General features: G+C 34.4%; 4 protein-coding genes and 2 long non-coding RNA genes across 8 annotated transcripts in view; 4 read left to right on the forward strand and 2 right to left on the reverse strand.

Moving 5' to 3' along the window:
- Positions 1–16,770, reverse strand: part of LOC149724248 (uncharacterized) — a 177,150-nt gene that overhangs the window by 34,909 nt on the left and 125,471 nt on the right. The window lies entirely within an intron of this gene.
- LOC149724252 (uncharacterized) lies at positions 1,545–3,774 on the forward strand. Its single transcript, XM_089893244.1, has 4 exons — positions 1,545–2,748; positions 3,006–3,045; positions 3,211–3,288; positions 3,346–3,774. Exons 1-4 carry the CDS (start codon positions 2,527–2,529, stop codon positions 3,474–3,476), a joined length of 471 nt encoding a protein of 156 aa, XP_089749370.1. The 5' UTR covers positions 1,545–2,526; the 3' UTR covers positions 3,477–3,774.
- On the forward strand, positions 4,612–5,786 carry LOC149724253 (uncharacterized). The gene is made up of 2 exons (XR_016386744.1): positions 4,612–5,204; positions 5,465–5,786. It is a non-coding gene; the product is annotated as an uncharacterized LOC149724253 (long non-coding RNA).
- LOC149724254 (uncharacterized) lies at positions 9,837–11,322 on the forward strand. Of its 2 annotated transcripts, XM_089893243.1 has the most exons (3): positions 9,837–10,004; positions 10,072–10,148; positions 10,258–11,321. In XM_089893243.1, exons 2-3 carry the CDS (start codon positions 10,125–10,127, stop codon positions 10,516–10,518), a joined length of 285 nt encoding a protein of 94 aa, XP_089749369.1. In that variant the 5' UTR covers positions 9,837–10,004; positions 10,072–10,124; the 3' UTR covers positions 10,519–11,321. The 2 variants fall into 2 exon arrangements, with proteins under 2 accessions (XP_089749369.1, XP_089749368.1); XM_089893242.1 differs by lacking the exon at positions 9,837–10,004 and having other exon boundaries at positions 10,031–10,148; positions 10,258–11,322.
- LOC149724255 (uncharacterized) lies at positions 11,366–13,469 on the forward strand. 2 transcript variants are annotated; one of them, XM_089893240.1, is made up of 2 exons: positions 11,366–11,772; positions 11,908–13,469. In XM_089893240.1, the coding sequence occupies exons 1-2, from the start codon at positions 11,508–11,510 to the stop codon at positions 13,020–13,022; spliced, it is 1,380 nt and encodes a 459-aa protein (XP_089749366.1). In that variant the 5' UTR covers positions 11,366–11,507; the 3' UTR covers positions 13,023–13,469. The 2 variants fall into 2 exon arrangements, with proteins under 2 accessions (XP_089749366.1, XP_089749365.1); XM_089893239.1 differs by having other exon boundaries at positions 11,369–11,772; positions 11,848–13,469.
- LOC149724256 (uncharacterized) lies at positions 13,493–15,108 on the reverse strand. Its single transcript, XM_089893241.1, has 4 exons — positions 14,937–15,108; positions 14,462–14,849; positions 14,130–14,392; positions 13,493–14,071 (listed from the first exon to the last, which is right to left on the reverse strand). Exons 2-4 carry the CDS (start codon positions 14,814–14,816, stop codon positions 13,493–13,495), a joined length of 1,197 nt encoding a protein of 398 aa, XP_089749367.1. The 5' UTR covers positions 14,817–14,849; positions 14,937–15,108.

Genomic DNA, 16,770 nt, shown 5'->3' on the forward strand with positions numbered 1-16,770 from the left:
TTACCGGTATAATAAATATTGACACTATTCCTACATTGGATAATGATTTCCTTTCAAGGATTTGGACTGACATAAAATGTAAAGAAAACTTTAATCAATATTGTAATAATCTTAGATTGGTGCAACCAGTAACTGTTTCCTTAAGTGATGGTTCCTCATTTCAATATGTCCCAATACTTACTACACTAAAGCAGTATTTTTCTAAAGATGTTTGGCTAGCTATTATGAGAAACAACTCAAGTGATACAACTGGATTGTCAGATTTTACTTGTGGTAAAATACTTTAAGGAGCATTCATATTTCCGGGGAAACAAATCCTTAATTCGCCTTCATCTTTATTTTGAAGAAATAGAAGTTTGCAATCCATTAGGGTCTTCCAAGTCCAAAAACAAATTAGCATGTTTTTATTTTTTTGTGGGGAATATTGGTCCAAAGCATTATTCAAGTTTGAAAAACATTTTTGTCGCAATGGTGATAAAAGCAGAAACTATGAAGAAGCACTGTTTGAATGATATTTTAGCACCGTTGATCCAAGACATTCAAAAATTTCAAACAGAAGGCATTGTTGTTAAAAATTGCTCCATGTTATCAGGTAACAGCAATCCCATCTTTGGATCAATAGCCACAATTTCAGCAGACAACCTTGGTGCACACCAAATCGGAGGATTACGAAAGTGTTTTAGCAGTGGACGCATATGCCGGTTTTGCATGTGTGTCTATAGAGACATTAGAGTTAAATGTGCAGAATCGGATTTTGTGTTGCGTGAGCCTTCCCTTCACAGGTTGCATGTAGAAGCAGTTACTAAAGATGAAACTCTTACAGCTTCATATGGAGTGGCTAGGAATCGTCCATTTAGTATTTTACCTGGGTTTTCAACGGTGACAGGTTTCCTCCCAGACCTTATGCATGATTGCTTAGAAGGTGTGATACCACAATTTTTGCAGTACCTATTCAGAGATTTGCAAAATAAGGCAGTGTGTTCCTTTCTCTTAGTTAATGAAAAACTCAAGAAATTTAAATTTGGAAGGTCTGACAGAAGAAATAAGCCAAGACCTCTTCCAGGAAACGTCATATTGTCTTGAGGAAGAATTTCACTTTCAGCAAGTGAAACCTTGTGTTTATTTCGAATTTTACCATTTGTTATTGGAGACATTATACCAGCTTCAAATGAAGCATGGAGGTTATACATTTAATTGGCACACATAATGGACATCATTTTAGCTCCATCACTGTGCACTGAAGCTACAGCCCAATTAAAGATATTTATTGAAAGGTTTTACTCCTTATTTGTTAAGCTTGCTCCTGATTTTGTTAAACCAAAACTTCATTTTCTTTTACATTTTCCTCGTCTCATAGAATTTTATGGACCACTACGACACCTATGGTGTATGCCAGAGCCATAGAAATACCGAGTAGTCCAACCCATTGTTACGTAAAACACAAATTGAACGGCAATTTGGGTCCAAAATAACACACAGTAGGTATAGGGAGAACATCTGTTTTTCGGTAAATTACAGAAAAACTAGCGCCTAAAAACAAATTTAAAGGTTGAAAAATGAAAATCATGTGCTATTTGTTTTCTGTGTCAAAAAAAGTCCAAAATTAGAATTAGAAGCGGTTGATTTGCGACATTTTAGTCATTTAATGCGGCTAAATTTATATATTTTTTCCAAAAAATGTTTGGTAAGGTAAATAGAAGCTGTTTTACACCTTCCCACAGAAGGAAAACACAAACAAAACGTAACAAGTTTGTAACCCATTGCCAAAGTCACTACTTTTGCTCTATTCTGGACACACAAAGACGGCAGTTGGACTACTCGGTGTTTATACGACTCTGGTGTATGCGATTTGAATCTTTTCATAAGAAAATTAAGCTGTTGGCTCATAATTGTCAAAATTTTAAGAATATTTGTTTAACAGTAACCAAGCGCATTCAATCATTTAAATGTTATGAACAATGTAGTATTGCATGTTTAATGGATGATACTGCGTTAGAAGGCAAACCTACAACAATGGACCAATTGCCAATAGAAATTGCTGAATTTATGCAGTATGACATGGATATTCCCGAAAGTGCTAATTTAATCAGTTTAAAGCGCCTCGTTGAAAATGGTGTTACATATTCTGTAAACAACATTTATATTTTAGATTTTATACATAATAAGCCCATGTTTATTCATGTGAAACGTATTGTAATATTTGGTTCCGTGACTCTTATTTGTGGCCTATTGTTAGTTCCATTATATTTCAATTCACAGTTTCATAGTTATGTTGTACAGATTACTGATACATTTTATATTTTAAGCCTGGGTCGGAATTTTGTCCGCAACCTTCTGATATATATATTTGTAAGGGGGAAAAATGATTCGTCTACACTACCAGATTCGTGTTTAGTCTTTATGTATAGTCTTTTATCATTATTAGGCAAAAAGCACTTGTTAAGTGACTTTAGGCTTGATGCAGAATCCAATATTTATTGGTTTGATAATAATTGTCGTTTGTATTACAGAAAAGTTTAGATAAAAATGAGTGCTACTGCTAGTATATGTATATATCATGTTCAGTATAAAAATTCAAGGAAGATAGTACGCTGCAAAAAGAATGACATTAGTGATTCGATTGCTGCACAGTTCAACATTAGTGATGCAATAATGTTGAGCCAGTGGGATAATGAGTTTGAAGATTGGGTTGATGTAGATGATGTCAATGAACTGCCAAACAAAGCCAAGTTATTAGTCAAGGTAATGTATATATTAAAGCCTATGGATAAATTAAAAAAGCTATACTGCAAAAAGAATGACATTAGTGATTCGATTGCTGCACAGTTCAACATTAGTGATGCAATAATGTTGAGCCAGTGGGATAATGAGTTTGAAGATTGGGTTGATGTAGATTATGTCAATGAACTGCCAAACAAAGCCAAGTTATTTTAGTCAAGGTAATGTATATATTAAAGCCTATGGATAAATTAAAAATGCTATACAAATTGTCTAATTAATTTTTAGATGATATGTTCTCAAGTTTTAGTGAACCACATTCTACAAGTAAGTTGCAACTAAAGCCAACTAAAGTATATATGTGTGATTGTGTGAGTAAGTGAATTTAAGCCAAAACAAATCTATCAGTTGAAGAAATGTGACTAAACCTGGTAAATCTTGCAATTTAATACCACTGTATAAAGATCAACAAAGTGAATAATATAATTGTAGGTATATCTACAGTCAATTCAGTCACACCCACATCACCCACACCTTCTGATGAAGAGTTCGTAACCATTTCAGAAGTATGTTTCATTTTTATTAGAGAGTACTACTTTTGATGTGAAGTATGTCAATTTATTTTAGACAATCCTCTTGCCTCTAGTCCACAATCTAGCAACCAAGACTCATCCATTCCTCCCCTTGTCAGAAGTGAGTGGTTTTATTGGTTGTATACCCGTTTAAGAATACTCAGCAATCCTAATTTTTTAGAATAGCATAGTCATTTTTTTAGCAATGCAGCTAAAACTGTAAGTTTTATTTTTAGCTGCACCAACGTCACTGGTGTCAAGCAGAGTAGCAAGTGACATTGATTGGATTGTGAACTACAAATTGCCGAGAATGCCATTTCACATTAAGGCAGGTATAGATAGCTGCAGTGAAAACATAGGAAATCTCAGTTCATCAATGAGCAGAGAAATTAACAAATGGTTATTTAACGACATCATACAATTACACTGTAAGTGATTGAGGATAGTTAACATCAAAATGAACATTTTTCCTCATTTATAAACTTATGGTAATTTCTAGTTATCCATCTTCACTAGAGTACAACACTGTGGCAATCCAATTGGTACGGGAATTCCCATTTTTGGCTGACAAAAATGACAAGCAAATTGGTAAGGTGTTAAACGTTGAGTCGTGAGTGGTATAGTTTGCAGTAATTTAGAAATAAATTAGTTGTTCGTTTTAACATCCTTAAATAAATTTTGGCAAATACCTGAAAAATCATTTAAAACAGTTGGGTAGGCCTTAAAGAAAAACAAAAAATCAAAATTATAACTGTGCTCATTGCAGGGAACATGGGTAGATGGTATCAGACAAAAGTTCAGAGATGCAAGGAGGCCAATGACTCATATCCCTGAAGTTATGGAAATGAAAAAGAGATTTGGAACGATTTGGAACAAAACATCCTAGACCTGCTGTAATAGAAAAAGAAACAACTCCAGCTAAACGAAGACTGTTACAGACAGAGGTTAGTACCAACAAACTATCAAGGTGCTAGGTGAAGCAAATTCTTAAATATTTCAGGATATTGGGGAAGATGAACACAGTATGGCAGCACACACAAAATACATGGAAAAGGAACTTAAAAAAAATGTGAAAAATGTAGATCTTCTCAGAGACAGAATGAATCGAACGTTCTTGTTTCGACAAAAAGAATGTCAAGATGGTGCAATGACAGTGAATGCCATTCTTGAAACATATCCTGCATTTCAATATCCTGTTGTGGTGAGTAAGCAACGAGTAATTAAGGATTGTTTTGTAAACTTTACTGCAATGGAACAGTTATTCACAATAAAAATACTTAAGATTACCCATGTAGCATAAAACATAATATAAATGTGAATATTTCGTTAAAGAGTCTGGACCACGCTCATACAAGTTGGTTTTAATTGAAAATTTACACTTAATAAATACTATCTGTGGTATTTTTTTGTGAAAAAAATATTTAGTTTGGCCAAAAAAACGTTTTAAAAATGGCCAAAAAATTCGCTTATTGTTGCGTCACTCGCGGGCACTATGACGTAAATTACGTCACGATCTTTTCTAATCGATCAGCTGATTTAGGCTTAGCTGTTTGCAGCAAAACAGAGTGTACCGTCTACATAGCATTTTCTGTTACTTTTAATTTAAGAAATATGCGTAGGTAATGCCGTGGCCTGATTTTAGTTTAAAATTAATATTTTTTAAAATTGTTTGTAAGTGTATTACAGTATTACGCTATTTAAATTTGTCAGTTAACAATAATGTAAAAGTGTCAGTGTGTGATGTATAGTCAGATAGAAGTATTTTATCTGATGAAGTGACATAAGCGAAGATCCACTAGCAATAGGTATTGAGCCTTTCCAGTTTGAACCTGTACTTCCCGCAAGTGTTGGGGAAGTAGACAGGCCAAGACCATGGAAAATAAGTGAAGCTGAGCAAATCAACAACACAATTTGGTGGGTTGACCAAGAAAAGCATTTATTAAAAAAATGTGACATTTAATAAGTCTGTTGGTTAAAGTGTTTCACTGTCTTTTTTCCTGAATTTGTTGAAATTTGTGTAAACAGATATGTGTTGCAAATATGATATTCTTGACTGAGACCCGAGCATGGAATACAAATTTAGTGAAATCAATTTACTCTAGTCTAGTATTTGTTGTTGGCCTTCATACCAAAAAGTTGGTCAATCACATGTTTATGGCATTTATTTTGTTTAGATAGTATCGCCACACAGCTGATCAGAACTTTGTTCGATAGGTACGGGAATGACTGGAAAAGGAAAACAGAAAGGTTCAACATTATAGTGACAGTTCAACATTATAGTGACAAAAATTTTTTCATTATTCAGTTTTGAATGGTCTTGTTTCAAACAAAATGTTATTCATGCAAGAGTTATGTTGTTTTAAATTAAGTACATTCAACATTACAAGAAATACATAATAAAGTATTGGATTATTTTCATTGTTTTGAATAAAGAATACTTGTACCAGATGGTGGATCTGTTCTTCTGCGCTCTCCAAATACATGCTGCTTACTTGATCCGAACAAGTTTCATTGCATATCCTAATGAGAACATACCATAGTAAAACCATCTGAAGTAAAATGTGCACTACAAATATAAGATGACCAGCATACCAATGTAATGTTGCTTGCCCTGTTCTAAGCCCCACTCTTCCTTTTGAAAATGAAAACACACACATATCTATATTATATACACTCGCTTTACAGTCATTCTTGTCTTGCTATTTTAAACACAGCACCTATTAGGCATGATTACTCGGCTTATGGTAAACTCCTATATGGTAACTTTAAATACAGATATAAATATAGTCTATGCCATATAGGGAAAAAACAAAAAGAATTTAAAATCTGAACCCTAGAAAGTCACCAAAACTAATTCTCCACTAAGCTTGGTAGGCTATATTGTTTGGTTATACACTGATCCCTAGGAAATAGCTTCCAATAAGTTGCTGAAGCCATAGGTATTGTTAACACCTTAAAAAACGTTTTGATTTGCTTATCTATCAAAATTGCACCAATAAACGGTAAACCGCTGATAGGCTGGGTTTTCCCCATAAACGAAATATTGCATTGTGACGTCACAGTGCCCGCGAGTGACGTTTTTTACAACTTTAAAGGGCCTAAACACACCCCAAATGTACTTCGCTTTAATCGATAGAGTGTGTTTTTCTAATTCCAACGACACCTTACTTGTTTTAATCAGTTCTGTATAACCATAGTTTAATAAAGAAGTAGTTTCACGGGTAAGCGATATCACGTGGTTCGTCACGCATGACTGTGGTCCCACTCCGCGGCAATTTGACTAGCAGAGAATAATGTTACTTGTATTGTGTTGGTTAGTGGGGCGTCTCTAATGTTTGTTGTAGCAACACAAACTTGTCTTACAATATAAAAACCAAATGGTATCCATATACGCAATGACAACATCTAAGTACTGCAGTGAGTGTATGTGACTAGTATTTTGAATTGGTTTTTATAACGATTTTCTGTTGTTTTTGCTGCCAGACTTTGTTGTACTTGTATACCCCAATACCCGAGGTCAATTAGCAATTATGTGTACCATTTCTGTAGAGTCTGATGAAATCATTCAAGAATTTATGAATATACCTGAGTTTGAAATTGAGAAAGCATTGATACAGAAATGCGTTTGGGATTACAGGAAACTTGTTCAAGTCTACCTACTGAAAGACTGGTAAAAGAAATAATGAAAAACTTGGATCCTTCAAGAGAACTTACACAACACGGAGAGGTGTTTGCCAAAAAGTGAATAGCAAATACCAATTGCAGAAAAAAATTGACATTCTCAAAATCAATATTGCAGACTATCCATCCTTATGTCATGATTGTAATTGTTTTTTAATCCAGCACTTCCCAATAAATTCAGTGGTCCGCATTTGTTGTTAATGCTTAGCACAGAACGCTAAAAAAGTACAAGAAATATTGATAGCACTTCTGGACTAACTTATAAAGACATTATTGAAGTGGAAAACGATGGAATTGAGTATTTGGCTGGTTACACCATTATAAAAGCTTTAAAAAAGTTTAGATCCGAAATAATGCAAAGCGATTTAAAAGGCAAAACAAAATAAAGCTTTCTAAACTGTTGACCACACATTTGTTTTTTCCATGCATTTATTTATCACATAATATTTTTTTGATTTTATAACAATATAAAATATTTTTTTGATTTTATAACAATATAAAAGTTAATGCTTTCGTTATTTTATTTCTCTTTTCTATTTTTTTTTTGTGCTCTGTGACCCAAATTTGGATCTCGAGGAAGCACCTCTGTCCGGATTTAAAACAAAAATAGTAAAAAATCTGAAGAAAAGATAAACTTGGATAGAGCAGCAGGTCCGATCAGAGAATAATCACTGTGAGTCAAAAGGATGTTGCTTGTTATACCATTTTTTAATAATTCGACATAGTTTTCTTGGTCTTTGTTCTTTTAATATATTTTCGTCACGCTTGACTTCTGTCTGTAGTGATCTGTTTTTCTCATTTTGGTTTTTCTAGAATTAAAACATCTTGTTTTTTGGAGATACAATAGCTTGCCAGCATATAGTACTGTTGTTGAGAGGACTAGTAAGTGCTATAAAGCTAAGACTTTGCAACGTCAGTTAGCAAAATTCTTGCTGGAAGAACTGATTTAAATAAAATGTATGTTTGAACTAAGTGGCAACTCAGTGCCACTAATAAAATTGACTTCGTCAAAACAGACAATAAGAAATGCCCTGTTATCATCAAAACCTGGAAGTACACGTTTTCTAAATATGACTGGAGAATTGGGTAAAAAAGTGTTGTGGACACACATTTCTCAATTATATGATTTGGAAAAAAGTCTACCAGATTAACAACTTGGACCCGCCTGACAACTGCTCACATTAATCTAGCTTTTGTAAAGGTGTACTATACGATACCGGTAGTTTTTGTAAAGGTGTACGCCGTATAGCGTATCATATGATACCGGTACATATGGTATAATTAACAGACCCATTGTAATCAAATTAGAAAATACATAACAGATGAAAGGTAAATTAAATATCCAAGTTTTGTATTTTCTTTACAAAATTGACTTACTTTTAGATGGTACAACATCATGTCTTGCACAGGTGAACACCCATTGTATACGATGAACAATCCAAAATTGATTTGGTTAAAAAGACAATTTTCTGCCAAAAAATGGAAAGAGTATCAAAGTTAAATTTATTAGCATATTTTTAAATCTGTATTGTAATATACGCCTAAAAGCTAAAAAAACACTTTATGTAGATTTACAACTCGTATTGATTTAATGTTAAACTTTGAAATTACATGAAACTCACCTCAAAAGGGCAAAGAATGCTTCCGTTCCATCGCCAACTAATGAGAGTATACTGTTCACTACACATAACTTATTGTACTTGCTGAAAGGATTCTTTCTTTGCCCAGTATTAAATACATGTTCAGAAACTTTTACACAAGATATGCTTAAGGCAATGTTTTGAAATCTAGTATGGATTTTATAAATTTTATCTGCCAATTGCTTTAAGTTTCAAAGACAACTAGGTAAGTATTCCTAAAACCCAGATATCAATGAAGCTGCCTATAGAACCCAACATATTATTTAAAGACGAGCAATTACGAAAATGAAGGCGGGGAATAGTTCTCATGGCAAACAAATGTGTAGTCAACAGTATTACACAAACCAGTTAAGTTAAAACAAACCTGCATACTCATATTATTTATAGTTCTTCACCAAAACCAGTTTTTTTTTATAAAATAAATGAAGCAGCAACAACATATACAGCTGGATTAATTTTACACTTGCTTGTTACAGTAAATATATTCTATTTAAATATCCCAAACTAACGTACAGCGCGGTAACAGCTAATGCATAGAAACATAAACCTATCTATGGCTGACGAGTGGGATTGAAGTCAACCGTGACGAAATATAATAAAAGAACAAAGAGTCGGTGAACTATGTTGTATTATTAAACTATGGTATAACCAAAGATATTCCAGCTCAAACACCGTGAAATTCAAAAAACTGATTTGAAAGTTGCGTGGCGAAAAAAATTGAGAAGTGTACTACCCACGTGACAAACATGTAACAAAATTGTTGAAGCGTGGCCGCTCTCATTCAGTAAGGCGAGAGGCAGTGTTTTCAGCGAAAAACGAGAGAACAAAAAAAAACGCAAAAAAGCACAAAAAACGCAGGTTTCGCTTTTACGAATGAATCAGTCACGTGACTAGTACGTTCCTACGTCACAATCACGGAGCTCGTAGTAAAAAAAGGATAGCGCTAGAGATCACTGTTTGAGGACGAATATCTCCGCCTATACTGGACCAATTTTAATAAGCAAAGTATTTTTGGAATCAATAAAACGGTCGCTTTATGAATTTACCATAAAAAATAAAAGTGACGTGGGGTGTGTTTAGGCCCTTTAAATTTGATTTTTTAAACGTTTATAACTTTTAAATTAAAGCGAATTTTCACAAACTGGCTGTGAATTTAGCATCAGTAGACATAAAACTTTATTCTTATGCAAAAAACTGCGCAACCATCCGTGGGCCGGACTCTTTAACAAGTATAATTTTTGAATTCGAGAAACGTAGTATGTTTGTTGCCACACATGGGCCATACACTTATACTTGTCTATTCATTAAGTTCTGCTCTAACTTTATTTTTATCCACTAGTATCAATAAAATTTCTGGTGCCAGCTGCACTGCTTGAACTTTTGAAAAGAAATGGTATGTAGGTTAAGTCATAGAGCGCATTGATGATGCGTAATAATGCAAATTTTTAACTTTTTTGTAGAAATAGCTGAAGTGTTGTGCCTCCTTCCTCTTCTGTTCAACAATAAGTTAAGCATGTACATTGAATGTGATAATGAGGTAGGTTAATACTTTTTTGCTATAAGTTACTCCACTAAAATTACATCAGAAGAAAACTACAGTCTTGCTGTTACCAAATAGTTATAACTTTTATGTCTTTGTTTTGCAGAGTCAAATTGTATCCACACCATATCCATGCATATTGGCAACTGAACATGGGACATCAGTATATGTTGAAAAGAGTTGGTTTTGCAATTGTTCAACACTAGAGGATGCTGTTCTTATATTGGTGACATCATACTGGATTTTCGATATTCAGTTCCCGAAGGCATTGACTTGTACATTGCAGTTGTTGTGTTACATGCTGCGCATTTCTCAAACAATTTCGAATATGACTGTTCAAAAAGTTATTAACTCACTGTTAGATTGAAACTAGGAATGGGCCGAATCCGAATTGCCCACGAAATACCACACAAACACTACTAAATTTGCCAAAACAGTAATTTCGTGATCGTCTGAATATAAAAAAATCTTGATTTTACAACCAACAATTACGCGGGTTTCACATTAGAATTTATAACGTAAATCAGTTAACACAAATTGCGTTCGAATTTACTCTAGGAAAATAAGGAATCGCAGCGCCTACGAAGTACTGAGTGGCCTATGTTTCCGCGTTTGATTTGGTAATTAAAAGCGAAAAATCGTAAAACTATTTTTATTTTAATATTGCGAAATCTTCTATAGCAGTTATAAATAAATGTTGTTTAAATTTTGTTAACTTGAATTAACCAGTAGCAGTAGTTAATTATACATCTCGTAACACTGCAATTCACAAAACTCGTAGTCTTGGGCGGTCTCTTTGATCGTGAACCACGTGTTCGTTTGATCGGAAACCACGTGTTTTGTGGATTATTTATTAACGCGCCTTCAGACTAAAACTGAACGTGTTCGCGTGCGCCTATTCTCCTTATTGACGTCATTAGCTTTCGGACTCCGCCTATTCTTTATGGCGTACTCCCAGAAGCTTAGCTTTATACAATGTCCGATTCCAGATGTTTAAAAATTAACGAAACCATTACAATTTATAAATTTTACATGCCTGGCTACAGGTAAAATACGATAAAACCAAATATGAATTAAATTCGACCGTATTCATAACGAAAAATCTACTCGTCAATACAACGTTTTAACCTTGTACTTCTGGATCCTATAATGGTGTAAAAATCGAGTAAAACTTTGATGGCATGTGGCCAATGGGGTAATGCGTCATATACATAAAATCCGCTGGGTGTCAGTAGCGTTACGTCCTCAATACATTTCTGCTATGTAGGTAGAGAATGGCGAGATATGTTGTAGTCTACCAGTCATGTCGGTAAACATGCATGTTTATTACGAGCGCTACGCAATTACAAAGAATTTATGATAATATTGAGCATACGCAATATATATATTATACAGAAGAATATTGTTAATGTTAATATGCCTGGATATTGCTCTGTTCCAAATTGCAACAAAAGAGGTGGTCACGAATTTCCAAGGGATGCTCGCTTAAAAAGAAAATGGATTTTAGCTATAAAACGAAGTTCAAACAGTCCAAGTGGGAAGCTATGGAATCCAAAAGAACGTTCTATTGTATGCTGCAGCCATTTTCTTCCTTCTGATTACAAACCAAAGTTATGTCCAGGTATGTTATTACTATATGTAGATGTGTTACATCAATTTATATACCTTAGCGTATTGACTTGTACATATATTTTAGCCATGAAGAGAGCTATTTTAAAAGATACTGCTGTTCCATCTGTTTTTTCTTTTAATAAAGAAGTAAAGAAAAGAACCACAAAAACATCAAGGAAAGCAACATGTTTTAAAGATGATGAAGTAATTAACTTTGATAGTTCTATCGGGCTACAGGAGACCATTGTAGAAAATGAATGTGCTGTCCAAGAAGAAATTGAACCGCCTGTTGTAAAATCTTATGTTGATGCACAAGTTCAATGCTCTCTTCCTACTAAAGATAAAGGAAATACCAATATTAGTACAAGATACCTGAGTATGGAGATGTTACAGCATGATAGCAATGCTGTCCAATACTATACAGGATTTGATGATTTTGAACATTTTTCTTTCTTCTTTCAATGCCTTGGTCCAGCAGCCAATAATCTAAAGTACCAGTCATCCTTAATGTCACCTCAAGAGCAATTGTTTGTAACATTAATGAAGCTACGTCAGGCACAAGACAACAAAGCAATTGCTATACTATACAACATTAGTGAAAATACAGTTTCAAAGATATTTCGTACATGGGTAAACTTCATGTATTTTCAACTCAAGGAAATCGATACATGGCCATCTAATGATAATGTGAAGGAGTACTTACCAAGCAATGTTAAAGCAAAATTTCCTACAACTAGAGTTATTCTGGATGCTACAGAAATCCCAATAGAGAAGCCAACTAACATTAATGTGCAAAGTTATACATTTTCGTCGTATAAAAACAGAAACACCTTGAAGACAATGATTGGCATAACCCCTAATGGCTTAGTATCTCACATATCCCCTGCTTATGGAGGATCTGTCAGTGATCGCCAAATTATTGAATGTTCTGATTTGTATGTGAATGCCAAGCAGTATTTTGAACCAGGGAACAGCATCATGGCAGACCGAGGGATAATAGTACAAGATCTATTTGCGGCACATGATGTTTTTGTGAATACACCAGCAATGTTGAAAGGAAAACATCAGTTAGATTATAAAGATGCTGTAAAAGACAGAAGAATTGCCTCTGAGCGTATTCATGTAGAGCGTGTGATTGGCTTAAGTAAAACGTATAAAATTTTGACACAACCTCTTTCGCATCAATTGCTTCCATTGGGATCTCGTATTGTTTTTATTTGTTTTTCAATTTCCAACTTTCGAAGAAATATTATTAACTAAAATATGTACAATATTATTAAAGGGGCATACCAACGAAAAATCAAAATTTGTGTAGGCCCTATTGATAGATATGCTCAAAAGCCAATTTTTTTTAATCCAGCAGGTTTTTTTCATGCGATTTTTTTAGAAGCTGTATCGTTTTGGCAAACTTTGATGGCATCTTTAGGTTACATTTGACTATTTCTATTAATACACAAATTTTCATTTTTCGTTAGTATGCCCCTTTAACTAGAATATAAACATTTCTCTGATAAAAGACTGAAGTAAATCATAATCTTGAACGGTACCTACGGCATTTTTTGTGTATATTAGTAGAACATGCAAAAAAAGTCTAGGTACTCTTTAATACTATGATTTACTTCAGTCCATACCAAAAAGTTAAAAAAATTACGTATCGTTCTGGGATATTTTCCTGCTAATAAAAGGTCTCCAAACTTGTGTATAAAATGAACTTAATTTTGAAAGGACACTTAAAAAAAGTCTTTATCAAAGTGGATTTCCTGTACAAACAAATCAGAGTGGGTGTACACTACAAAAAAGCACTTTTTCTTTTTACAAATTCCCAGTTGAGACTGAATTTGAGCAAAATATTTATGGTTTTTTTTTAGCTGCATTTCACCATCTGTACCATACTGTAGAAACGAAAAGTTTTTACCAGGTGTAATTTTCTCTTCTTTGCCTGTGTATGGGCATTTAGCTTCCACAATGGCATCCATGTCCACTATGACAGCATCCGGACTTGCAGCCAGGTAGGGAGTTTCTGTGCTAATTACCAAACCAATTTTTTGCAGTTGGAGATGGTATTTTTGTGCAAACTGTTGCAGTGCAACAGATTCATACTTTTGACCATGTGATAAAGATGGTGCAATAATTGGTGCAATGCTGTACATGGATTCGCATAATTTATCCATGTCCCTTCTACAAGTAGCAGCAAGTATTTCACCAATGCGAGATGATGTTATCCTAAATCTTCTTTCATTGTGCCACTGCTTGCAATTATGTTGTGCTTTTGTAGCTTGTTCAATTGCCAACGCTTGCTCATTTGTAATCTAAAAACAGCAGTTGTATTTAACGCAAACTGTTTGGTATAATATCATAATTTCTTACTGCCAGTTGTCTATCTGCCCAATATTCCACAAATGGCAATGACAGGTAATCATGGTCCATTTGTGCGGTGATTAAACATGCTGTGTTGTACAAGTATCGAAGAGTGATGCTCTTTGAGGTAGATGCACAATATTGAACAACACAGCGTCGAACGTGATCTTGGTAGCCTTCCATATTCCTGTGCTCCTCTCGTCTAGGATCATCAAAGATGGATTCATTTACCCCAGTTTCTTTTGCCATTTCTTCAACGGTTACTGGAGGTCCTGTAAATATAAATTGTGGCTGTTTTACTGGCTAAATAAAATTTCCTATAATAAAAAAAACTTACATACCTCTATGAAACTTCTTTGGATGGTGAAACATCTGCAGCTGGCTTGTGCAGGACTTCTGAAGAAGCACTGTACCAGATGTTTTTGCATGTATCAGCAGGTAGCAGACAGACGCAACATGTTTGCATGTACAGTGTGGGCCTTTTCCAGCTGCACATTCGCATTCCGTATTTAGAATTTCTCCCATAGCATTAATTTTAATTTTATAACAATAAGAGGTTGTTTTCTTCATGGATGCTGATACAACACCAGTGATAAAAACGTCATGATTTTTGGAAAACATACTACAGGCTAAAACTCTGCCAGATTCAAGTAAAAGCCTTCCTTTTTGTAATGATTTGAGATCATCGTTTGGCATACGATCTATTGCGCCACGGTACAAGAAATAAACCTGAAATAAAACACAATTGTTTGTTATTGTATACATTAAAAAGTATTATTAACGTTTTACGTCACTATTAGTTGATATCTACTGCACCTTCAAAAAAGTTTCTGATATTGGAGGTATAACACTTTCTTCAGTTAAACTTTCAAAAGTACCACTGTCTGATGTAGGCCAATCTGGTATCGTTGCTGGGGGAATATTAACTGAATACACATTTTCAAAGTTCTCATTTCTGTCATAATCAATCAATCTGAATAAACAGAACAAAGTTTATCATAATCTACTGGTCACAGGCTCACAGCTAAAAGTATAACTAGTAACTGGAGTCTGAATATAATATTTTATTAATTCTGACACTACATACAATTCATGCCATTGTATTAAGATTAATCACTCACTGCTTACTAAAAACTATAAAACTTGCTACAAAATCTATCTAAAGTCTGCACGTTCACAACATACCCAGGAAACCTTGTCGCCGTTATCGGTAAATAATTCAGTTATCTGGATCTTACCTTTTAATCAGGACTTCTTTTTTCCCAGTTGTTTTTGCACCTCGTCTCACTAATTCTTGTTTTAAACACGAAACAGTTCGCTGTGAATACTCCATGTTTTATGCAAAATTTCATTTAGTTACCAGACAATACGTAGCGAAGGACGTAACGTGATCGCCCCTAGTGGCAGAAATTGAAATGCATTACCCCATTGCCGGTGCGCCGCCTTTTATATGCACTCGGCCGGCGTTGATTGACAGGTTTTTAATTAATTCCCCGGCTCGCAGATAACGCTACAATAGAACGTTACCAATAGAAACGACGCTGGATATGCACCGGTTATATAATTTCATTTGTTTCACCACAGTAAATTAGTTGAATGACGTCATCGAATATTCGGATTCGCCGAATCCGAATAGTTTTGATCTCAGCCCATCCCTAATTGAAACTGCTTTATCACTCACATCAATTTTGTAATTAATGATTCGTTCATTGCTTTCGTTTGTTTCTTTTGATAGTATATGTGTGAAACAATTCATTTCCTTTTGTGCTTTGTTAATACCAACTCTATATGCCACATGATGGAAAAGACCATGTGCAAACTTGAAAAGCTTTTAAGATGGGAAATACCATGGAAGATTACCATGGGGTTTTCCATCGTAATGATTGTTTTTTTACATCCTATGATGGGATATTCTATCGTCGATGGGACCACCCTTACACTCACTAAATTCCACCCCTAGGGCTATATTGCAATTTACAGTGCACTATGTGACATATTACGTGCTAACAATAACGGTCCTACCAAACGGACATTATTTGCTACCATCTTACCCCACAGTCCTAAACATTACGTGGTAACAGTAACCGTCTTACCCGAAGGGAATATATAAAAGATATTATGTGCTAACGGTTTTCTTCTTACCCCTAAGTTTCATATAACAAATAAAGTGTGCCAACAGTATACATTCGACCCCACGGTACTATACAAAATATATTATGTGTAATATCCCATGTTCTCCCAGAAAAATACGTAACAGATATGATGCTAGCGCTTTCATATCCTTATCTTGCTCCACAGGACCATATAACATAAATTACGTACCAACCTAATCCTATCTTACCTCAAACGACAACATAAGAGATATTATGTGCTAGATAACGGGATCCATCTTACCCTACAGTATAATATAAAAGATATTATGTTCTAACGGTAACCATCTCATCGTACCCCACAAAACTATATAACAGAGAATATGGGTAACAGTATCCCATCTTACCCCACAGAAATATGTAACAAATATTGTGTGCAGTAAACATTAGAGTGCTTTATAACAGATATTATGTGTAACGATCACCATCTTGCCCCAGTATATAAAAATATTATTTACTAACGGTACCCATCTTACTCCACAGAACTATATAATATATAC

This window comes from Ciona robusta, unplaced genomic scaffold (assembly GCF_009617815.1).
Source record: "Ciona robusta unplaced genomic scaffold, ASM961781v2 AP042737.1".
NCBI classification, from domain to species: domain Eukaryota; kingdom Metazoa; phylum Chordata; class Ascidiacea; order Phlebobranchia; family Cionidae; genus Ciona; species Ciona robusta.

Excerpts from the sequence above, each read along its gene's own strand:
- LOC149724256 (XM_089893241.1), bottom strand. The coding sequence starts at position 14,816 with ATGCCAAACGATGATCTCAAATCATTACAAAAAGGAAGGCTTTTACTT. Across the intron at positions 14,393-14,461 it reads TCCAAAGAAGTTTCATAGAG|GACCTCCAGTAACCGTTGAA; the intron begins GTATGTAAGTTT and ends TTATATTTACAG. Across the intron at positions 14,072-14,129 it reads GGGCAGATAGACAACTGGCA|ATTACAAATGAGCAAGCGTT; the intron begins GTAAGAAATTAT and ends TGCTGTTTTTAG.
- LOC149724255 (XM_089893239.1), top strand. The coding sequence starts at position 11,508 with ATGATAATATTGAGCATACGCAATATATATATTATACAGAAGAATATT. Across the intron at positions 11,773-11,847 it reads CAAACCAAAGTTATGTCCAG|CCATGAAGAGAGCTATTTTA; the intron begins GTATGTTATTAC and ends CATATATTTTAG.
- LOC149724252 (XM_089893244.1), top strand. The coding sequence starts at position 2,527 with ATGAGTGCTACTGCTAGTATATGTATATATCATGTTCAGTATAAAAAT. Across the intron at positions 2,749-3,005 it reads AGTTATTAGTCAAGGTAATG|GATGATATGTTCTCAAGTTT; the intron begins TATATATTAAAG and ends AATTAATTTTTA. Across the intron at positions 3,046-3,210 it reads TAGTGAACCACATTCTACAA|GTATATCTACAGTCAATTCA; the intron begins GTAAGTTGCAAC and ends ATATAATTGTAG.
- LOC149724254 (XM_089893242.1), top strand. The coding sequence starts at position 10,047 with ATGCAAATTTTTAACTTTTTTGTAGAAATAGCTGAAGTGTTGTGCCTC. Across the intron at positions 10,149-10,257 it reads ACATTGAATGTGATAATGAG|AGTCAAATTGTATCCACACC; the intron begins GTAGGTTAATAC and ends TTTGTTTTGCAG.